This window comes from Thunnus maccoyii, chromosome 3 (genome assembly GCF_910596095.1).
Source record: "Thunnus maccoyii chromosome 3, fThuMac1.1, whole genome shotgun sequence".
NCBI lineage: Eukaryota > Metazoa > Chordata > Actinopteri > Scombriformes > Scombridae > Thunnus > Thunnus maccoyii.
In genome coordinates, this window is record NC_056535.1 from 15,331,209 (window position 1) to 15,354,443 (window position 23,235).

At 43.3% G+C, this 23,235-nt stretch overlaps 2 protein-coding genes across 3 annotated transcripts in view; one reads left to right on the plus strand and one right to left on the minus strand.

The window, feature by feature from the left end:
• LOC121894735 (low-density lipoprotein receptor-related protein 1-like) overlaps positions 1-23,235 on the plus strand; it is a 98,693-nt gene that overhangs the window by 67,001 nt on the left and 8,457 nt on the right. For both annotated transcript variants that reach the window (XM_042407546.1, XM_042407548.1), the window contains exons 28-68: positions 57-188; positions 1,079-1,306; positions 2,209-2,383; positions 6,175-6,269; positions 6,374-6,523; positions 6,623-6,763; positions 7,145-7,270; positions 7,402-7,533; positions 7,647-7,781; positions 8,134-8,263; positions 8,374-8,500; positions 8,608-8,759; positions 8,892-9,016; positions 9,212-9,586; positions 13,602-13,791; positions 13,905-14,109; positions 14,245-14,437; positions 15,203-15,328; positions 15,487-15,615; positions 15,736-15,855; positions 15,951-16,064; positions 16,171-16,320; positions 16,616-16,738; positions 16,843-16,959; positions 17,291-17,419; positions 17,538-17,660; positions 17,772-17,912; positions 18,412-18,599; positions 18,706-18,889; positions 18,981-19,066; positions 19,187-19,306; positions 19,527-19,714; positions 20,072-20,277; positions 20,369-20,557; positions 20,640-20,788; positions 20,882-20,975; positions 21,084-21,200; positions 21,308-21,427; positions 22,133-22,255; positions 22,656-22,781; positions 22,878-22,994. In XM_042407546.1, the coding sequence (XP_042263480.1) occupies positions 57-188; positions 1,079-1,306; positions 2,209-2,383; positions 6,175-6,269; positions 6,374-6,523; positions 6,623-6,763; positions 7,145-7,270; positions 7,402-7,533; positions 7,647-7,781; positions 8,134-8,263; positions 8,374-8,500; positions 8,608-8,759; positions 8,892-9,016; positions 9,212-9,586; positions 13,602-13,791; positions 13,905-14,109; positions 14,245-14,437; positions 15,203-15,328; positions 15,487-15,615; positions 15,736-15,855; positions 15,951-16,064; positions 16,171-16,320; positions 16,616-16,738; positions 16,843-16,959; positions 17,291-17,419; positions 17,538-17,660; positions 17,772-17,912; positions 18,412-18,599; positions 18,706-18,889; positions 18,981-19,066; positions 19,187-19,306; positions 19,527-19,714; positions 20,072-20,277; positions 20,369-20,557; positions 20,640-20,788; positions 20,882-20,975; positions 21,084-21,200; positions 21,308-21,427; positions 22,133-22,255; positions 22,656-22,781; positions 22,878-22,994 (6,090 nt within the window). The remainder of the gene's footprint in view (positions 1-56; positions 189-1,078; positions 1,307-2,208; positions 2,384-6,174; positions 6,270-6,373; positions 6,524-6,622; positions 6,764-7,144; positions 7,271-7,401; positions 7,534-7,646; positions 7,782-8,133; positions 8,264-8,373; positions 8,501-8,607; positions 8,760-8,891; positions 9,017-9,211; positions 9,587-13,601; positions 13,792-13,904; positions 14,110-14,244; positions 14,438-15,202; positions 15,329-15,486; positions 15,616-15,735; positions 15,856-15,950; positions 16,065-16,170; positions 16,321-16,615; positions 16,739-16,842; positions 16,960-17,290; positions 17,420-17,537; positions 17,661-17,771; positions 17,913-18,411; positions 18,600-18,705; positions 18,890-18,980; positions 19,067-19,186; positions 19,307-19,526; positions 19,715-20,071; positions 20,278-20,368; positions 20,558-20,639; positions 20,789-20,881; positions 20,976-21,083; positions 21,201-21,307; positions 21,428-22,132; positions 22,256-22,655; positions 22,782-22,877; positions 22,995-23,235) is intronic.
• On the minus strand, positions 10,022-12,119 carry LOC121894736 (delta-type opioid receptor). The gene is made up of 2 exons (XM_042407549.1): positions 11,672-12,119; positions 10,022-11,410 (listed from the first exon to the last, which is right to left on the minus strand). The coding sequence occupies exon 2, from the start codon at positions 11,364-11,366 to the stop codon at positions 10,368-10,370; it is 999 nt and encodes a 332-aa protein (XP_042263483.1). The 5' UTR covers positions 11,367-11,410; positions 11,672-12,119; the 3' UTR covers positions 10,022-10,367.

A 23,235-nucleotide genomic window follows, 5' to 3' on the forward strand; every position in this document is an offset into this window, starting at 1 on the left:
ATTGTAATCATTTCTGTCTTTGTCTTGTACTTTTCCACCTTTAATTTCCTCCGCAGCTCCTAACCCATGCGCAGCTAAAGATGGCAAGGAGCCCTGCTCTCATCTATGTCTCATCAACTACAACCAGACGTTCTCGTGCGCCTGCCCTCACCTCATGAAGCTCGGCTCTGACAAACGCACTTGCTATGGTAAGCGCGAGCACACACGTACATAAATGCAGTTCACACTCTTTGACTTCCCTCTGAGTTTGCAGATAATTTCCCCTCTGCTTGTCTTGGCAAAACTGTCATTGAATGCCGAGTGTAATCCGTGTCCTTGCAGAATTGTTTATTTTCATTTGTGTGGGGTTTTGTGTGTGTATGTGTTTGTTAGTGTGTGTGAGAGAGAGAGAGACAGTGAGAGAGAGAGGGAGAGGATTAAATAATGTAGACTTTTTTTCACTTTGAGGTGCTATTGCTGTGACAGCCTTGGTACGCATTGAAGTGTCTGTCCGTGAAAAGTGAGAGCGGGCCTGTTTATTCAGTCTGTGAGTTTAGTATTCAGGGCAGCACTTTCTATTATCTTCAGGGGTAATGGAATGGAGAGCCCCATTCTGTCTGATGCAGGCATCAGCCACAACCCTCCACGTCCACCACCTAGTCTGGCCTGGCCGATACAGCCTGACACTGTCATTACTACCCCCTCTCTCTTTCTTTTTCCCTCTCCTCCTGTCTATCATTTAAGCTGCCCACAGTTAAATGATGATAGGACTGCTGAGACCAATGCAATTGGAATGTATCTACACGGATTGAATTCACTTACGCTGTCACGGCTGTGCTATTGAGTTAGCCAGCCAGACATAATCATTAGAGTCAAAGATGCAATTGGATTAACTGTTTGTTCAAGTGGCAGGAATAATGCACAGAGGCACCAATCCATGCTGCAACCACCAATCCACAACTCTTGCCATTAGTGTGCACTCATGCATTTGACTTTTGACTTGAAGCTTCTTTTAACTCCTGATTACTCTCATTGAATGCCGAAGCTCTGCAGAATCAGTGAAGGATGAATGTCAACATCTTCTCTCCCCTCCCCGCAGAGTCCCGTCAGTTCCTGCTGTACGCTCGTCAGATTGAGATCCGGGGAGTGGACATCGACAACCCGTACTACAACTACATCATCTCCTTCACTGTGCCAGACATCGACAATGTGACTGTGGTGGACTATGACGCTCTGGAGCACCGAATCTACTGGTCAGACGTTCGCACCCAGACCATCAAGAGAGCTTTCATTAATGGAACTGGAGTTGAGACTGTGGTCTCTGCTGGTACGGAGGCAACACAGTAGAATATATATACTGTATACATATACTACATATACTTAAAGCTCATTGTCTTCCGTTTTGTCTTCCTTTTGTAGTTTATTTTGACCAGATTTAGTCTAAATTCTTAATTTCTTATATTATATGTATTATTTTATTGTGAAAATTAGGAGTAATGCAATTGATTTCTTGTGATTACCCCTTAAAGTAATTTATAAAACAATAAATGAATGATATACCATTTTCAAATTTTCATTTTCAATTCAGATTTTCATACCCAGTTTTGTTTTCTATAAATATCAAGATCTATATGGAAATAGACAGAAAAAAATGAGCCCCAACTATTCTTGTGGTACAAACTTGGTTGGGCTTTTGTTGTGTTTTTGTGGTTTAGCTTGCAGAGGCATGTACAATTTTGTTTGCTAAACCTCTCCCCCAAACAGTGATTATCCAACAATAGCTTAGCAACTGTAACTAAGCACATGCCGAAGTGGTGTGCATGGGAGACTGATACTCTGTACCCCAAAGAGTTTGATGGGTGGTGGTTTTTTATTTCAAAATAAGTCAAGTGGAAACATTAAAAAGTCAGCTGGAGACAAAGTTTTCAACCAGGTCAGGGAGTTAGCGTTTAATTAGCTAGCTAACTACAGCTAACTAAATCTGCCAGCAAAATGAGAAGCCTGCTTTTGTCTAGTCACTATGAATTTTAGTGCTAGAATTGAAAGCTTGACCTAGCGACGGTAACTAAGGGGGAGATTAGCAAAGGGTCATTTTCCATGTGTTTTTTTGCAGTTCTTCCCACTCTTTCTGATTTCTGTGTAGTTCTCAGCGTTTGAATTTCTCGTTCTTAAACACAAAAACTAAGAAAATTGTTAAATAGCTCTGTGTGTATGTTTATCAATTTTCAGATCTGCCCAACGCTCACGGCCTGGCAGTGGACTGGGTGTCAAGGAACCTGTTCTGGACCAGCTATGATGCCAATAAGAAACAGATTAATGTTGCCAGACTGGACGGCTCTTTCAAAAATGCTGTCATCCAGGGCCTGGACAAACCACACTGTCTAGTGCTGCATCCAATTCTGGGGTTGGTTGTACACACACGCACACACGCTCACTTACACACACACACACACACACACACACACACACATACCATAAAGTTGTCACACTTAGTCAAAATGAAGCTTGCAGAAATTGTTCTCAGACACCCTCCTGATTTCACCTTTAACCTACAAGACATACATGCACAAGTGCAAACACACACACAAACACGCTCTCTGGCTGTCAGGTTCCCCTCTGTTTGCAGTCAGTGATGACAGGCAGAGTAGTGGTATTGATGGTCGCTGACCTTTTAAGGCCCAAATGCAATGAAAGCCTCTGACGCACACATTTTGAAGTACACCTATTGTTTTAAATGGCCGAACACGTACCAAAAGCGTTATGAGGCGCTTCAAACTGCCTTGACGACCCTACTCTGACCTTGTTTTGATTTTGGAGCGTCAAATGAGGACCCAGCGATCAAAGCTGTTTTTTCTGCATCCAAAAAAGAGAAAGATAGCTGAGAGCATGAGAGAGAGACAGTCAAGCGAGGAGAGGGAGCAGTGGCAGAGTGAATGAGAGAAATGGTTGCGTTTTAAAGCGCAAATAAATAACCGTCAAACACTCGAAAAATGATTTACTGTGGAAACAGATGCTCTTAGTTTCATTTTCCTCCTCTGCATTTCTCCTTTTCATTCATTCATTACATCCAACTAATGCAGCCATAAATACAAAGAACAAAAGGACAAATCTGTGTTGGTTCTGTGGTCTTGGCATTTCAAATGGGACGCCTGCAGTGCGCCATAGGAGCATCAAATGAGGCACGTCATTTATTGCTTTCAGTGCGTTTTAGCCTTTACTGTTTCTTCACTCAGGAGGTGGTTTCAGTTTCTCTCCCCTCATCATGTCATCTTTCACCTTTGTCTCTCTAGCTCCATTTTATTTAAAGCTAGCTCCTGCGCTCAGATAGACTGTATGAATTATTTAAAGCCAGTGACTCGGACACTTTTTGTCGCTATTTCTGTTCAATGTTTATCTTACATCTCGTTGCCTTCTGTCTTGTTCAGCAAATGTCCATTTTTCCTTCCCCTCCTGAAACCATACCCCCTCAGCTCCCCAAACAAAACGTGCCTGGCCTCTCCTCTTACCAGCAGAGCATAGACAGACCATCTGTATTTATATATTTAGCTTTGTGCAGGAATACGTGTTCTTTTGAGTATTTGAGGTGGATGAAGGAAGGATATTTTCTTAAGAAATATCTCTGCCTTCTTGTGTTTTTTTGTGTACTCCTTCCTCTCTTTGAAAGACTTAGTCTACTTAAGCGGAGGAATGTTTCCGATCTGAGTATTGTTGGCATGGGGGAAAATGAGAAGCAGATGCTGGATCCATATGCTGAGGCTGTCTCCTCTTTCTGGTACATAAACACACCGCCAAGAACATGCCCAGGAGTGAGAGGGGGGGCAAAGAGAGTCGAAGAGGGACAAACTCAAATGTTTGTGTGCGAAAACACGCAAATGTGGGAGCTTTAAATGCTTGACATTTTATTTAAAGGCATGTTAGCAAACAAATGAAGGATGTGATGGAAGCGGTTGGATTTGACAGGAAGTGGATGATGGGGGCAGAGGTTAGATACCCTTTAAATATAAGGTGCATCTCAATTCCCTTATTTGATCTTTCCTCGCTCCTCAATTCTCACTTGAACCGGAAAACATTCCAGTGCGCCATCATGAAGACCATCCCAAAGCGCTTATTTCTGCTCGAGCGAGGATTGAGGAGCTAGGAGGGATCTCTGAGGAGCCATGAGCAAGGATACACGAGAGCAGCCTCTTTTACTAGCCAACACACCTCCTTAGTGGATATTAGTTATTGATTGGATGCTGTAGCCGATCAGACTGAATATGACACATCATCAACATAACTGAGTGGAGACAGATTACAGATTAAACTCAAGTGTATCACTCCCAAGTTTTATATTTTATTTGTTTTCTGATTCACCATCTGTTAAAAATCTCTGTTAATTGTTGGTCTGAACAACAAAAGAACTATAAACAACTTTCTTCATTTATTAGAAAGATTTTTCTTTTCATGACCTGTTATTTCCCCCATTAACTTTTATTATGGATTCAGTTAAAGTCAGGAAGAGTCTGTCTGTCCGCAAGAAACACATTTTAAACATATTTATATTTTACATCATTTATCAGTCACGTGAGGCTGAAAATCCCTGAGCGTCGGGTTTGTTATGAGTCACTGTACACGTTTTCCATTTTCCTTGAAACACTAATACACTAATAGATCATTTCCAGTGTTCAAAAGACACCCTAATCGTATTCTGAGTTAAAGAAATAATGAATTCATAATCAGAGTATCAATAAATACAGTCACATATAAATAATATAAATGCATTCTGCTGGTAGAAATGGTTCATGTGCCTTGGAGCAGGACACAGGAACAGTATAAATACAGAATGCAGGTTTTTATTCATATTCAGGTGTTTGTTAAATAGGAAACAGGCTGCAGAGAGAAAACACTCCTGCTCTGGCAGTGATAACTGTGTGTCCTTATTAGTGTCAGCACAGTGCACATGTGAGCAGACCTGAACTCCATCAAAAGTTGCTACAGCTGTTAAAGAGGACTGACAGTTGATCCAGCTGTGATCAGCTACCACCATCATTAGAAACAGACGTTTCTTTGCATGACGCTTCCGAGGAAAGGACGTCTCATTTCTCTAAAAGCATATTTCCTTGTTTCCTCTCTCCTTGTGTGGTTTCCTTGTGTCTCTCCATGCTTCCTTGGTAGGAGGGACTAAGACGCAAGTGAGGGGAATGTGGATGCAATTAAAGAGAATTTGAGAGGCACCTAAAGACTACACACAGTCTAAACACAGCAACGCACAATCACATCATCCTATATTCTCTTTGTGCGTGTTTTCATTGAAGAGCAAACAAAAGAGAGGTGTTTATGTGAGTGTGTGCAGTGTGGGAGAGTGAGGGTTGATGGGATGATGAGTCAGAGAGGACCTTTTTCAGATGCTGAATTTCAGATTTTCTGTGGGTCTTTACTGTCCAGTTTGCCAGCTCAACTTTATTTCTGCTTCACCCAACCCCATCAGCATCTGCGCATACTGCTGAACTTCATTGGACCTTATTTGAAAAAGATTTTAAAAACATTGCAATTAAAGTCCCATACAGTTTGGTATCAGTAACAGATACTACACACTGTATTTTGTCATCTTATTGAAAACAAGATCTCTTTTTTAAGAGAGACTTGAGAACAGAAATCTAACCGCCATACGAACCACAGATAAACAAATCTTAAGCCAGACGACCAACAATCCAGCGACAGAAATAAGCCCTAAGAAACATCAGATAATATGGATTTAAAATCTCCAAAGGGGGAATAATGAATAATCTAGCCTGAGTACTGTATGCAGTTCATTCAATTTAAAAGGTGCATAGTACCTGAATACGATCATGCCAACTTTAGTGTGTACATATGGGATATCTAGGGTTGAGTAATTATTAGAATGTGAACCGTGTAATTTATATGAGATAAAAGATGTGAGGTCGATTGCAAAGCTTGTCAGTAGAGCTTTATAGATGAATATCATGAGATTACTTTTCATTGATGGTGCAGAAAGTTCAGGATGACAAATTGATTTCTTCACATAATAGAAAGCTCCTCCAGTTTTGCTGCACAGTGAGCAATGAGGTTTGTGTTGCCAGGCTTGAGAGGCGAAATCGTGCTGTGCTGAAAATGAATTAAAGTTTGTTCAAATCTCGGCCCTTCTTGCTGAGGCATGCTGTAGCTTTGTTGATTCTCTCTGCTTGCCTCCCTCAGGAAGCTCTACTGGACAGATGGGGACAACATCAGCATGGCCAACACAGATGGCAGCAACCGCAGTGTACTATTTACCAACCAGAAAGGCCCCGTCGGTCAGTAATTTACTGCGCCTCTTTGTGTGACTGCATGAGAGACAGCACACCCTAGTGACAGGGCAGGTCATTACACTTAAGCGCTCTCTTTTTTTGTGGTCCAGGTCTTTCCATTGACTTTGACACCGAGCAGCTTTACTGGATCAGCTCAGGAAACAGCACCATCAACCGCTGCAAGCTGGATGGCTCTGGACTGGAGGTACTTGAGGGCGTCAAAGGCAAGCTGACCAAGGCTACCGCTCTGGCTATCATGGGTAGGTCTCCAGAAAATGTTCATGCCAGCTGGTGATGATTTTTTTCCTGAATTGAGTGGAGTTTAGGTTGACCATCCTGTTGTGTGTTGTGTCCCTTAGGAGACAAGTTGTGGTGGGCAGACCAAGGAACTGACCAGATAGGCACCTGTGACAAGAAGGATGGTGGCAACTGGAAAGTCCTGAGGAACAGCACGTCCCCCATGATGCACATGAAAATCTACAATGAAACTGTGCAGAAAGGTGCTGCCACAAGGAATCTTTTTTTTCTGAGCTTTTACAGCATTTGTTTGGGTTAAATTGCTTGGCAAAAAAATGGGAGGAAAATATGTCTCATTTAAGATCTGTTTTGCTTGCAGCATGTAGCCCGTTTACCTAATCTAGAGCACATCTGTTTATATCTCCCTTAAGGCTGATTTATGGTAGGTCGCTTGACACATTTGATGAGTGTCGCTCAACAGAAATGACTTATTTTCGACAGAAAAAAGTGTTACTCTCATTGCATGACTCTTCAATTTCTTTTGAGCGACAATTATCAGAAGTGTTGAGCGACCCACCATAAATCAGCCTTAACTCCTTTTTGATTTGTTTTGTGTATTTGTTCTCATGCTTTTGTGTTTCCAGGCACCAATCTCTGCAGTAATAACAATGGAGACTGTTCCCAGCTGTGTCTCCCCACCTCCCCGACCACCAGAGCCTGCATGTGCACTGCAGGATACAGCCTACGCAGAGGGCAGCAGTCCTGTGAGGGTACGGCACATTTATGAATATAAATATTCTTCATTCATACAAATATGGATTGATGAAATTCATTAAAGTAATAACAGTGTGATGCAGAACAAACTTTTTAAAGGGTCAAAACTTGGATTTGTTTGTTGCAGGTGTTGGCTCTTTCCTCCTGTACTCTGTGCATGAGGGTATACGTGGTATTCCTTTGGATCCATTAGACAAGTCTGATGCCCTCGTACCAGTGTCAGGCACCTCCTTGGCTGTGGGCATAGATTTCCATGCTGGTAAGACTTCTTACAACACATTAGCTTAATTCACCACTATATGGTGTGTGTGTGTGTGTGTGTATGTATGAAAAATTCTGTCCAACTTTAATATGTATCACTCGTTTTCCCAGACAATGACACTATCTACTGGGTGGACATGGGCCTGAGCACCATCAGCAGGGCCAAGAGAGATCAGACCTGGAGAGAGGATGTGGTCACCAATGGCATCGGCAGGGTAGAGGGCATAGCTGTTGACTGGATAGCAGGTGAGGGAGACCTCAGACAAAACATAGCCCACAGTCTTGGAATTCAAACATTATCAATTAAACATACTGATGACCTGTAGAGACGTGAATTTAAAGCAATAGAGTTAATAACTGAGACACGTGGAGACTGATACAGAAAAAAAGGCGTGAACAGTGTAAAATAATTAACATCATGTGAGTTCCGGATGGCCAAAGGTGACCCTTATCTGCCTCTTCCATTGTCATTCCTTCTAATTTCTGCTCCATCTTGTCTCTGTTTCACCAATGTATTGTCAAAAAGCAGTTCATAATACAGTTCAGCGTGTGCTCAGGAGCTGCCAGAGCATGATTGTTTCTATTTTGTCCTCCACAGGAAACATCTACTGGACGGACCAAGGCTTTGATGTGATCGAGGTGGCCAGACTGAATGGTTCCTTCCGCTACGTGGTGATCTCCCAGGGCTTGGACAAACCTCGTGCCATCACTGTTCACCCTGAGAAAGGGTGAGATGAAACAACAATGGGTCTAGTTCCAATTATTACTGCAGCTTCTGTTGTAATTCCTCTCATTATTGATTACTGAAGAAGTGATATCTGTGTTTGTGTGTGTGTAGCTACCTGTTCTGGACAGAGTGGGGCCAGTATCCCCGTATTGAACGGTCTCGTCTGGATGGCTCTCAGAGGGCTGTCCTGGTCAATGTCAGTATCAGCTGGCCCAACGGTATCTCCATTGACTATGAGGTACAGTAACACAAACCTTTCATGCATGTATATCACAATGATCCCGTGCTGAAAGTGGACCCTGTGTCACAACAACATTGAAAACATTGCTGTCTGTGTGCATGTAGGATGGTTTGCTGTACTGGTGTGATGCCAGGACGGACAAGATTGAGCGCATCAACCTAGAGACAGGAGAGAATAGAGAAGTGGTGCTGGCCAACAACAACATGGACATGTTCTCTGTGTCTGTGTTTGAGAGCTACATCTACTGGAGTGACAGGTCAGATATACCTCCTCCCTCAGGAGGATTATTTTAGGATTATTTATGAGTGATATTCAGCCACTGGCTTAATATTTTTCTTATTTGCTAGCTTCAGCCTCTGTTTAATGCTGTCTATCTACTTTCATGCAGGACGCATGCCAATGGCTCTATAAAGAGAGGAAGTAAAGACAATGCCACAGACTCTGTGTCTCTGAGGACTGGTATTGGGGTGCAGCTCAAAGACATCAAGGTCTTCAACAGGGCCAGACAGCAAGGTAAGCACTGAGGGGTTTATTATAAAAAGTCTGCTTTTCATGCAAAAATTGAGCATTGTTCAAAATATTTGTATTTTTTGAAATTAGCTGTAAAGTAAATACTTTTTAATGTAGATTTTAATTTAGAAATTATTTCAATTTGATGTTGGAAATTGTAGATAATGATCTCTTTGTGGTTGTAATGTCTGTGTGCAGGAACAAATGTGTGCAAAGTCAACAATGGTGGCTGCCAGCAGCTTTGTCTTTACCGTGGCAACGATCAGCGTACATGTGCCTGTGCCCATGGCATGCTGGCTGAAGATGGATGCAGCTGCCGTGACTATGATGGCTACCTGCTCTACTCAGAGCGCACTATACTAAAGAGCGTCCACCTGTCAGATGAAAACAACCTGAATGCCCCCATAAAGCCATTTGAGGACCCCGACCACATGAAGAATGTCATTGCACTCACTTTTGATTACCGAGGAGGGGGAGGGAAGGGGGCTAACCGTATCTTCTTCAGCGACATCCACTTTGGCAACATCCAGCAGATCAGTGATGATGGTTCTGACCGCAAGACCGTGGTAGAGAGTGAGTATTCCCACATCTTAGGTTTGTGTAAACCATTTCTTCACATTCTCTTTTTCTTTAAAAATCAACTTCCACACAGTTTATTTCCCACTTTATCTACAGTGTATTCCTCCCTCCCGTAACTGATACGTGGCCTGTGATTTGTCATTTCTGGTTTCTAAACAATAACAAAAAGACTTAGTTGTAAACATCAAAACCCCCCCACCACCACCGAGTGATATGTCTTCCTGGAGAGGAAAACCGCTGGAGTTCGCCAAAACAGAACTAGGAAGCTTTTTTTCTGAAGTTGAAGTCAAACTAGAAACAAAACAAAAGATCTTTTTTTTTTATCTGTGCTTTGAGAACACAGTGTATAAGAATATAAACAGGCCCAGCAAGACAGATAGACCTTCATTCACCTTATCTCAGCACAACAAAACACGAGTGCACCGTTAATGTTTTACCAAAGTGCCTTTTCTTTAATCTGTTTTTACAAGGAGTACATGATCCAGGATTGTTTGTTCTACTGTCCCTGTAGAGCAGCACCTCCCAGGGCAAACCGTTTCATCTTCAGACTAACAAAGTGAATGTTTTTAAGAGGTAATGTCTTGTCTTTGAGTGAAGTACGCTGTTGTTTTGCCTTGTGAAGTAGACTTTCCTCATGAGGGTAATGGTAGTGTCCATTTCCTTCATATGAGTCTTTCTGTAATTGTTTCATTCTAATTCTCAGTAGTCAGGATTTGTTCAGTGGTTGTGTGTCAGGTGGTCAGTTACATCAGGAAAGGTGCTGATACTAATACTGTCAGGCAGTCCCACTGGCTCTTTGCCCTCCCCTCTTGAACAGCCCCAGTAGGTCCTGTCTGAACTTTTCGGACATGAGCACATAGAGGATGGGGTTGATCACTGTAGAGGAGGAGGCCATGAACCGTGCAAACACACTGAAGGGGCCGTAACGTGGTGAAGTGCCAGTGGCCCCTGACCTTTCATCCACCAGTAAGGCCAGTGTCAGGCCGTAGGACGGTAGCCAGCACAGGGTGAAAGCCAGCACCAGCATGGCGGATGTCAGGGTCACCTTGCTCTGGTGGTGCTCTACTTGAGGGGCCCTGCCAGCTTGCCGTCTCCGCCACAGGAACATGTAGATGCTGCCGTATGCCACCGCAATGGTGACCAGTGGAAGCAAGAAGGCCATGAGGAAGTGAAACAATCCATAGATCATCTGGTCTCTGTGGGACAGGAAAGCGAAGCAAGTGAGGCCATCAGGGGTGCTGCGTGGGATTCCCACAGAGCGAAAAACCAGCTGGGGAGTCGCCAGGCAGCAGGCGGGGACCCAGAGCAGCGCAGCAGTTATAGAGACCCGGCGATGAGAGAGGAGGCTGTAAGCTCTGGCAGGCTTCACCACAGTCAGATAGCGCGACACAGCCAGCGTGGCGAGTGTGAAGATGCTAGCCGAAGAACAGGCCGATCCCAAGAAGCCCACCAGACGACACATGATGTTCCCAAATGGCCATTGCTGCATGGCGATGGCGACAGTGTGGAAGGGAAGCATGGAGAGCAACAGAAGGTCTGCAGAGCTCAGAGCCAGCAGGAGGACGTCTGTACCTGTGCCTGTCATTGAGCTTTGGGGAGGCCCTCTCCTCTGCCTCCCACACAGGATCACCATCACCATGGTGTGCCCCCCCACCCCAAACACCAGAATCAATATATCTAATATTGGGACCAGGACCTGCTCCACATTACCCACCCAAGTGTCACTGCTGTTCGCTGGCAGATCCTCTTCACCTGTAGAGTTAAACAGCTGCATTTTCCTGTCCTCAGTAATGGAGGTGTCTTCCAGTCATATTGCCACTGTTAACACACAGTTAGTGGATGGGTCAACATACTTAAGCCGGTCATAAAACTACTGATAATACATTGTGTTGGAATGATTAGTCACACTGTGAGTCAGCGGAACTTTACTTAGAAATAACATCATGCAAATTTACAACTTCCACCTTCCAGTTTCCTGAACTTCGATGAGAAAATTCACCACTAAGAAATGAAGATTGATGTTAAATACATACATTACATATATTCATGCCCATTCTGACACTGTGGAAATGACATTACCTCCTAAAAATTGTCCCATAAGATGCATCCAGTGAATGAGCAATCTCATAGATGTTAAAGCTGCTTCCCATGTTCTGTATGTGAATCAATCCATTCCAGTTGTTGCAATCAGCTCCACCTTTGATTGACTGGGGGCGGTAGAGGGAATGAAATAACATCCAACCCCTCCTTTGAAGTCAAGACACCGCCGGTTTCTTAGCTGCTGAGGTTTTCATCCTTCCCCCTGAATTCCTGTTAAGGGCATCCGAGTGTTGGGAGTTAAATGCTGTAGATTGTGTGATTTCCTGTCACCTCAGAGCAAGCAGCTTATCCACATGACATCTCAATCAGGCCCGTGCTCAGCAATCCACAATCAGCCTCAGTTCTGCCTCCGAGGAAGGGATCTCTTGAGAAATGGAATGGTAGCAGAGGAGGAAAAGAGAGGCGAATAGCTCGACAGTGAGAGCGAGTAAACGGCAGGTGAACTCTGGACTGATTATCAGAGAGCATGACAGAGATGGGTTGGCTGGCTCTCTGTGGGAGGGCCTTGTAAGGCCAGACATAGTTTTTCCCAGGGTCCATTGTTTTTGTTCATTTTCTGAATTTATCTGTACATTTTGTAAAGACGTTATCTCTGCGCACACATATTCAGAACATACACAGACATAGTATACACACAAAGAGATATAGAGTGAAATAGTGTTTGCTTTCAGAAATCAGGGTAATTATTGACTGCCGGTGTGGTAGCAAACACTCAGCTGCAATCACACCTACTGCAGATAAGTGCAATAAAAAACTATCAGTGTCAGTACAACCAGCTGAGCCTGAGAGCTATAAATTCAACTCATCACTATTACTGTAAACAAGCGAAAATGTACAGCGACCCAGATTGGCTTAGATCAACAAAAATGTGAAGATAAACAGAAGTGAGAAGCAAGAATTTGAGTCAAGGGCGCTGTAGGCTAGAGATTTACAATTCATTAACAGCTCTAAAAAAAGAGGAAACAGGGGTGAATGGATTTCATGTTGGTCCTCATCGATTTTTAGGGCATTGATTTATGAGTGCAAAAAGCAGGGGTAGTTGTTTTTTGCATTGCATGCCCAGTTGCTTTGCTGTATTCAGAATCTCATAGCATGGGGCAGACAAAATGTTGATTCTTGTCCATGGCGAGATATTGAGGTGTAGTGTTAAGTGTCCCACCTGGTGGTGAACCTCACTCATGGTGTGAAGCCATATCCAGCATTGGAAAAGGCAGCTGCAATCAATATTCCATTGCAGTAAGTAACAGAAAGGCAACTATTACCACTTATTTGGCATCATCTGACATGTGGTTGCTCTCAAACTGACTCTTCCTGAAGTACACATACAGTATATGTGTGTGCATGTATTGTTTCTCAGCAGCAGAACAGCTGTTCTCTATTTGCCGCTACGGAACTTTGTGTTCCTCCATCTTGGCTGACTCTTGTCTGTCCTCTGGCCTCTGTTCAGGCATGGGAACTCACAGGTTCAATCTCTTACTCATTTCAAGGCTTTGGAGCAGAAAAGTGACATTTTACTCCTCATCTGTTGATGAGGTATTGCAATGGAAAGTAATACGCTAGCCGGTAACTGTTATTGTGACCTTTTTAGTGAGCTATTTGTTGGATAAAAGCCTTGAATCACACAGTGTTCTTGGTCATTAATACCAAGCTGTCATGTCCATAGCCACGACTCTGTGCTGCCACACAGCAGACTGCCAGCACTGAGCTGCTGCCAGACAGTCCACACTGTTGCCTTTTAACATAGCTCTGGGATTGACGTGGTTCTTTTCCTTCCTCTCTTCTCTCTTCCGTCTTCTCCTTCTTTCTGATTCAATTTCTCTCTGCCCTGTATCCTTTCCCTTTTCCACTTGTCTCTGTTTATCTCTATAATTTTTTCCCCTCTTCTGTCCATTCCTATGTTTTTTTTCAGATGTGGGCTCAGTGGAGGGTTTGGCGTACCACAGGGGCTGGGATATGCTGTACTGGACCAGCTACACTACCTCGACCATCACCCGCCACACTGTGGATCAGAACCGCTGGGGTGCTGCTGACCGGCACACTGTGGTCACCATGTCAGGAGATGACCACCCCAGAGCCTTTGTCCTTGATGAGTGTCAGAGGTTAGAATGATTATCATATCACATATCCATATTATACCTATTTGAACAAAATATTGTTCCTCGTTTATGTGAAAGTATTTCCCACATACACTGATTTTTACTTTTTCCTGCAGCCTAATGTTCTGGACCAACTGGAATGAGCAGTCTCCCAGTATCATGCGTGCCACACTCACTGGTGCCAATGTCCTTGTGATCATTGGCACTGACATCCGAACCCCTAACGGCCTGGCCATAGACCACCGTGCTGAAAAACTTTACTTCTCTGATGCCACACTTGACAAGATAGAGCGCTGCGAATATGACGGCAGTCGCCGCTACGTGAGTGACACACACACACGATACACACACAGTGTATATCATCTGTATGTATTACTTCCTAATAGTCAGTTTGTTGCAAGGCTGGAATTTCCTAGATGTGTGAGGTCATGACTATGGCTGTGCTTCCCCCTGCAGGTGGTGTTGAAGAATGAGCCGGTCCATCCATTTGGCCTGGCTGTGTATGGAGACTACATCTTCTGGACTGACTGGGTGAGGAGGGCTGTGCTTCGGGCTGACAAATACACAGGAGGAGACATGAAGGTGCTGCGTGCCGACATCCCCCAGCAGCCAATGGGCATCGTCGCGGTGGCCAACGACACCAACAGCTGTGAGTTTTTACACAGAATGAGGGATCCAAGTATTTGTTTGTGTGTGTGTGTGATTTCTTACTACTATTCTTTTAAGCGACACTGTGACACAAAGTGTTTTGAGTACATAATGTGTTTGGGTGATATGGATAAAATACTTTATCATAGTGCAATTTTCGATCCTGTATAAATATATGTTGTCATTCAGTAAATTTTCTAAATTGAAAAAGTGAGGACATTACAAATGTAACAAATAGCTGTACGAAAAACAGAAACAGACAAAAATATGTGAACAAAAAATGCTTTTCTGCCTTAGCACAGCAGTTAATGAGGGGACAGCAGTAATCTGGGAGTCTGACACAGCAGCAGATGAGTTATAGACACAATTGCTGTTCTTCACTTTTAACCATACTCTGCACCTCTTTCTCCAATTCATCTTTTTCTACATCTCCTATTGTCTGTACCCTTTGAAATCAATGCAGCCTCACTTTTTTTCTCTACCATATTGTCAGCTATTGTCTCTGACAAGTTGTTTCATTCAGTTGGGCTCCAGCACCCACAGCAACCATACAAGCCTGCAGTAATAGCTGCAAATTCCATTTAGATGGAGTCACATTGAATTATGCCTTCAGCAGACATATCTGCCTGCCGATGTGGATGCACATGTGTTTGCTTGTGTGTCGGGGGTTGGATGTGTAGTCTTAGTGGGCTCACTCAGGCGTGTTGATACTGTATGTGCAGGTTTGTGTGGCTAATTTTCCCTAATGTGCCTCATCTCTACATAGGTGAGTTCTCTCTGTGCCGTGTTAACAACGGAGGATGCCAGGACCTGTGTCTGCTGACCTCTGAGGGAAGGGTCAACTGCAGTTGTCGTGGTGACAGGAAGCTTTTGGAAGACAACACCTGCATAGGTAATACAAGAATGGGAATGTCTTCTTCTCACCTGGCTTTAAAAGAGTTGATACCATATACTGATTAAAAAAGGTTATTTCATAATTTAAAAATACATTTTGCAGAAGTTTTCTTTTCTCCTGAGCTTGAATGAACAAATTGTTTCTCTCTCTCTCAGCTGTGAACACCACATGTAACAACATTGATGAGTTTGAGTGCGGAAACGGAGACTGCGTTAACTACACCCTGACTTGTGATGGCATGGCCCACTGCAAGGACAAGTCTGATGAGAAGCAGTCGTACTGCGGTGAGTATAACCTTTTTCTCTTAAAAAAAAAAAAAAAAAGGTAGTCAAAACCATTTCAGTCCTACTCTTGTTGTTGACATTTGTAATTTGATTCCATATTGTTTCCTGTCTGGTTCTCAGCCAATCGTGCGTGTAAGAAGGGCTACAGACGGTGTGTGAATGCCCGCTGTGTGGGGCATAGCTCCTGGTGTAACGGACAAGACGACTGTGGAGACAATTCTGATGAGCTTTTCTGTAACAGTGAGTCCATCTTACTAATTAAGCAGGTTTTTACCACCCACTGTCTTTTGATATTTTATATAGTGTTCACTGTCTCACGTCTTTGTGTGTATCAGCCACACTGTGCTCAGCCGATCAGTTCCAGTGCCGAGACGGAGGCTGCATCTCCAACTCCAGCAAGTGTAACCAGAAAGTAGACTGTGATGACGCCAGTGATGAGATCAACTGCAGTAAGTAAAAAATGATTATATTCACCAAAACCAAAATAATTAATAAGAAAAGCAAAGACTTTCTCCCAGGCTATGATAATAAAGTAGTGCTGCTCTCTTTGTTAAGCTGCCACGGACTGTTCCAGCTACTTCCATCTGGGAGTGAAGGGAGTGACATTTCAGAAGTGCGAGTTCACCACACTCTGCTTTGCTCCTTCGTGGCAATGTGATGGAGCGAATGACTGTGGAGACTTCTCCGATGAAAGAAATTGCCCAGGTATTTTTAACAACCTCTAAGATACAGATATGTTTTCAAATGTGCAGGTGATGTTCTAGGAAAAAAAGTAATTTTCCGCAGATGGATTAAAGCAAGAAGTTCAATTTGGATTATTCCAAATGGAAGAGACAAAAACAATTAATGTTTTCATCCATTAAATTGTGGTTTTGGAGGGAATTCTGCTTGAAAAACATAGAAATGTAAATTAAATTTTCTCATTCTCTCTTTATGCTGGCTTACTGTAATTCTTCTGATGTTTTCTTCTTTAACCTGCCCATTGTCTGTACCCTGCCAGGGAGCGGGAGAACAAAGTGTCCAACCCCCTTCTTTGCCTGTCCTAGTGGACGTTGTATCCCAATGAGCTGGACATGTGATAAGGAGAATGACTGTGAGAATGGCGCAGACGAGGCTCACTGTGGTGAGTCCAGATATTCAAAGCTAAACGAGCTGAAATGCAACAGACCATTACTTGGTTTTGGTGCTTATATTTTGCACTTAATACATTCTTTCTGGTCCTTTTAGATAAATTCTGCTCAGCCTCCCAGTTTGAGTGTGGGAACCACCGCTGCATTCCCAACCGCTGGGTGTGTGACGGAGCCGACGACTGTGGTGACAGCAGTGATGAGGACAGCAAGTGCAGTGAGTGTTGAGCACAAACGTTTAGTGAATACAAATGCAAAAACAGTTAGCACTAACATATCTAGCAGCAAAAGTATTTTGACAGAAGTGTTTGGTTCTGTGCTCTTTTTAACTCTTTAAGTTACCTTATAAAGCAAATGTGCGTGAATTAAATTCTCAAATTTAGAGAATTCCCTCCATTTCTGTATATTTGTGTATTTAACAGTTCCCATTGGCTCTGAAACATTCCAAAAATATAATCATCTGATTGTTTTTGGAGTTAACTGCATATTCACAAATACACAAATAAAGGGTAATGAAAACCGCCTTCAATAACCTCTTTCCATCACAGAAACAAAAACCTGCAGTCCCGAGGCGTTCCAGTGTCCTGGATCCCATATGTGTATCCCTCAGCGCTGGAAGTGTGATGGTGACAAAGACTGTCCTGATGGGGCTGACGAGAGTGTCAAAGCTGGCTGTGGTGAGTGCAGGCTGGTCAAAAGAAAACATTTTAATAACCCAGAGTGGCATAAATCTATACTAAACTTGTACAAGCACATTTTCACTCATTCATTCTCCAAATATTTTTTATGTCTCAGTCTTTAACAACACGTGCAGCAGTAATGAGTTCATGTGCCAGAACCGACAGTGTATCCCCAAGCACTTTGTGTGTGACCATGACAACGACTGCAGTGATGGCTCAGATGAGTCCCAGGAGTGTGGTGAGTGGACCCATGACCTCTTGTAAAAGGTCTGTCCTTGCTCTTGCTTTTAACAATGAGTTCGACTCTCCATCACCTCCGTGCTGTTTTTTTTTTTTTTTTTAACCGCAGAATATCCTACATGTGGAACCAACGAGTTCCGCTGCGCTAATGGACGCTGCCTCATCCAGAATTCATGGGAGTGTGATGGAGACTTTGACTGCCACGACCACTCGGACGAGGCCCCTAAGAACCCACGCTGCACTGGCCCAGGTTATATTCACACAGCCACTACAGCAACACTTTAGCTACATACAGTATAATACCTTGCCTAGCGTACATAATAGTGGTTTATTGGCATTAATGTAGTATATGTGCAAATAGTTTTGCTATTTTTTTTATTTATTTATCAGGGACAATCTATATTAACTCTAATGTAATGTAAATGTGCCAATTTGAGCCAACTTAAAAATCTTATTTTCAACTGTTGAGTATGTTAAGTTACAGTTAAAATATATATATATACAGTAAGACAAACAGCAAACATATAACACAGCAGCACAACAGCACAGAAAGCAAGCATGCTGGATTGAGTATATAGACAAGGCATCTAAAAGTGCATACAAAGCATAAAAATTAATATTACTTGTGATTATAGAATATGATTTTCTTTTTGGTAACTGGAAAGCACTCACAACAGTATCAGCCTCACTTGCTCACATTTTATCTTTATTTGTTCCTTTTTTCATTTCTTTTCTTTCACATGAAACAGAGAAGAAATGCAACGACACAGCATATGCCTGCAATAATGGAAACTGTGTCAATGAGACGCTTCTTTGTGACCATAAGGACGACTGTGGCGACGGCTCCGACGAGCTGAACTGCTTTGTTAACGAGTGCCTGAACAGCAAACTGAGTGGCTGCTCTCAGCTCTGTGAAGACCTTAAAATAGGCTTCAAAGTAAGTCAACACCTTGAAATTTTGACTTGAGTTCTCTAGTGATGGATGTGTAAAATAAGCAGCGTGCACCGTCGCTTTACCTGCTCCGTACTTTGCCTCCTCACAGTGCAGATGCAACACTGGCTTCCGTCTGAAGGATGATGGGAAGACGTGTGTCGACATAGATGAGTGCACAACCACCTATCCCTGCACGCAGCGTTGCATTAATACACACGGCAGCTTCCACTGTCTGTGTGTGGAGGGTTTCCAGCTTAGCCCTGACAACCCCACCATATGCAAATCCACCTCTGGTAAGAAACATGACAGATTAATAACAGTCAGGCAAGTGTTTAAAGTAAATCCACGATGCAGTAATACTTCATGCTGTCTCTCTTCATGCAGATGAGGAACCCTTCTTGATCTTTGCCAACCGCTACTACCTGCGGAAGCTCAACTTGGATGGCTCCAATTACACGCTGCTCAAACAGGTGAGACCTGCAGATACAGTATGATACTGTATGTCCCTTTGAAGTGCTTTGAAATCCTGCAAACCATCCTCTAGGGATTTATCGCCAGCCCAGACTGATGCAGCTTCTGTTATTTGACAGGGTTTGAACAATGCTGTGGCTCTGGACTTCGACTATCGTCAGCAGATGATTTATTGGACAGATGTGACCACCCAGGGCAGCATGATCCGACGCATGCACATCAATGGCAGTGATGTTCAGGTCAGTGTGTCTGCATCTTATCTAAGGAAGAAACGGGACAGTGAAAAGTGCTGATAATACCTGTTTGGCAGTTCCTCTTCAACACAACATTTCCATTTAAAATGATTAATTAATCCCTATTTGTTTGCATGTATATGCAGTTAAAACCCAGGAAAAATAAGTAAATCCTTCATTGCGAGTTGCAGATTCACAAAGTGTATACTGCTTGCTCATTTGTCAGGTTCTTCATCGCACATCACTCAGCAACCCAGACGGTCTGGCAGTGGACTGGGTGGGAGGAAACCTGTACTGGTGTGATAAGGGACGGGACACTATCGAGGTGTCAAAGCTGAATGGAGCATACCGAACAGTTCTGGTCAACAGTGGCCTGAGGGAGCCACGTGCTGTGGCTGTGGATGTACGCTATGGGTAAGAGTGACATGACACAACTTTTGAAGAAGTGGGTTGAACAGGGAACAGGAGAACTTTTTTTTTTTTTTGGAGTGGAAGAAGTTTGTTACACTTCCAGATGGATGCAGTTTACCAACATCATTGAATGCAAATTTAAACTGCCTTGTTTTATTTACATAAATCTATAATAGACTAACTTTTCTGACTGACTTTTTTCTTGTTATGTTGCAATATCTTTGAAACTCATTACTATTACTAATTAGACAACCCCAAGACCTGACAGCGAAAATTTTCTTCTAAATTTTGACTTCCTATGGTCTGTCCCTGGTCTGATGTGTCAATCGCAATAATCCTAATACGGCACTCCCCTGACAGGTATTTGTACTGGTCAGACTGGGGAGACAACCCTCACATTGGGAGGATTGGGATGGATGGCACCAACAGAAGTGTCATCGTGGAGGACAAGATCACTTGGCCCAATGGCCTGACACTGGACTTTATTAATGACCGCATCTACTGGGCTGACGCCAGGGAAGACTACATCGCATTTGCCAGCCTGGACGGAACCAAAAGACACACAGGTAACTATCCGACAAACACTTGGGAGTATGTTTGTGCACTTTTCCAGTTGTTGCTACCAACTCATGTGTCTTTATGCCTGTACCCCTGTAGTTCTGACTCAGGATATCCCCCACATCTTTGCGATGACTCTGTTTGAGGAGTACATTTACTGGACAGACTGGGAGACCAAGTCTATCAACAGAGCTCATAAGACCCTGGGAGTCAACAAGACCATGCTGATCAGCACCTTACACAGACCGATGGATGTCCACATTTACCACCCATACCGCCAGCCTGAGGGTATGACGTGTTTTAAATCCTCAAGTACGTCCTGATTTCTGTCTGATCTGCCCTTAATTCTCCCTTTTTTCTTTCTCTTCAGTGGCTGAACACCCATGCCAGACCAACAACGGAGGCTGCAGTAACCTGTGTCTGCTCTCACCTGGAGGGGGCTACAAATGTGCCTGCCCCACTAACTTTTATCTCGCAGCCGATGGCAGACAATGCTTGTCCAACTGCACTGCGAGTCAGGTGTGCTGTCTCGAGATTATCGTTTTTGACATTTTCCTGCTTCAAAACATCATCAGCTCTAAAAAGAAGCCATTCTCTTTTCTGTCCCTTTAGTTTGTTTGCAAAAATGACAAGTGCATTCCGTTCTGGTGGAAGTGTGACACTGAGGATGACTGTGGGGACCGGTCAGATGAACCTGCAGACTGCCGTGAGTGATGAGTCCAGCCTGACTATAATCGTCATAATATACTATTACTGTTGCACCATATTGTTTTGGTCCTTCTGGTTAATAATGTGATGTGTTTTGTCACTTTAGCTGAGTTCAAGTGCAGACCAGGCCAGTTCCAATGTGGCACAGGCATTTGTACCAACCCAGCCTACATCTGTGATGGAGACAATGACTGTCAAGATAACTCTGATGAGGCCAATTGCGGTACAGACTCCTACACATACTTATGGAAGGTTTTATATTTTTATGTATTTCTACCTGCACTAATCTAAACCCTTTGTCACCCACTGTTTGTTGTCTTCTGTATCCAGACATCCATGTGTGCCTGCCCAGTCAGTTTAAATGTAGCCACCCCAGTCGCTGCATCCCTGGCATCTTCCGTTGCAATGGACAGGACAACTGTGGAGAGGGAGAGGATGAGAAAGACTGTCGTGAGTCTTACCGCCATGTCCTTGTAGTTCCCTTAGGCACTATTTTCCATTTTTGCCCCACTAGTGACAGTACTGATCATCTGTTCATTATCTAAAAAGCCCTTTGGTCCATATGCAAAGGTCCTACAAAGATACTAAGATATCTAATGGCTGCATTGCCATTAAATTTGTTGTGCTTTTTCATGGTACCCAGAGGATGAACTGTACAAATTGTAGTGACCTCTTAACTTTTCCTCTGTGGCCCTCCTTAGGCCACAGTTTCCACTTACCATATATCAAAATCTAATGAGCAGATTTCTATGGAAATTGCTGAACACTTTCAGACTCCTCAGAGGATCTCTGTCCATTTGACCTTTCCTTTAGCAGTAACCTCAGGCCAAATTATGTTGCATAATGTAATTGCCATGACATTTGCTGAGGGACATTTGCTGCACATTCATCCTCCACAGAGGGAGATTAGATGAACTGTTCTGTCGAGCCATCCTGAGGTCAAAATTTACATATGAGCCCCTCTAGCTGCAAGGGTCTGATGAATCACAAAATCATCAGTTCTATGCACCCACATTTTGGAGTGGCCCTTAGGGCCCACTCACTGTGAATTTCAGTGTTTTCATCCATTGCTTCAATGCAAAGTGATCAGGTAGCAATTCTTCCATATTTATTGTCTTTGAGTAAGGTGGTCTAATCTATTTGTCTCTTGTGCAGCGGAGGTGACGTGTGCCCCCAACCAGTTCCAGTGTACCATCACCAAGCGCTGTATCCCACGGGTGTGGGTGTGTGACAGGGACAATGACTGTGTGGATGGATCTGATGAGCCTGCCAACTGCAGTAAGACACAATTTACTATTACTGTATCAGACAACACCTCTACTTAAGAAAGGAGAAGAAATAAGTCTCCTCTGCAGCATGAACAGGGTTCTTTAATCAACCCTGACTGATAATATTGATGAGAGACTGTTGATATCAGTAATGAATAAAAAATAAATCTAGAAAATACTACCTGGGCTTTGGGGTATAGAGGTAGAAACTTCAGATTATACAGCCACACAGCCTGACTGCAGGGGTGTGTTGATATACACTCAATGCATCATTATTTGACTGATGATTATTGAGTTGGAGTTGATTGAAAACTGAAACAGGCACATTTCAGAGCATTAATAATAACGCTATCATCTATTTATTATCTATCAATTGGTATGTCTCATCCATTAAATCTTCTCGGTTGCAGCTCAAATGACGTGCGGCGTGGATGAGTTCCGCTGTAAGGACTCGGGCCGCTGCATCCCAGCACGCTGGAAATGTGATGGAGAGGATGACTGTGGAGACGCTTCCGATGAACCCAAGGAGGAGTGTGGTAAGGAGAAAGTGTTAAGTTAGTGACAGAGAAGTTATTTGGTGGGAAACGGGACCAAAGCCATGCTTGTACTTATTATGTCTGTTCGGTTCTCAGATGAGCGCACATGTGAGCCATACCAGTTCCGCTGTAAGAACAACCGCTGTGTGCCTGGCCGCTGGCAGTGTGACTATGACAATGACTGCGGGGACAACTCTGATGAAGACAAGTGTGGTATGTTCCTTCTGTTTTTCTTACTTTAGTGAGGGACATTTTTCGCTTAGACAGTCTGTAATAAAACCACTATTTATATTATTGAATGAGCTCTATTGTAAGCAGACGTTCAGATGCAGCAGGTTCCAGCGGTAAGCAATGTATCACCTTTTCGCTATGTGTTTCTGTTATATTTACTCAACTACACGCATGGTTGAGACTTTGATTTCTTTTTTACATTAATTAGTTCTGTGGCCATTTG

What these genes read in the sequence shown, in the direction of transcription:
- LOC121894736 (XM_042407549.1), bottom strand. Translation starts at nt 11,366, where the DNA reads ATGCAGCTGTTTAACTCTACAGGTGAAGAGGATCTGCCAGCGAACAGC.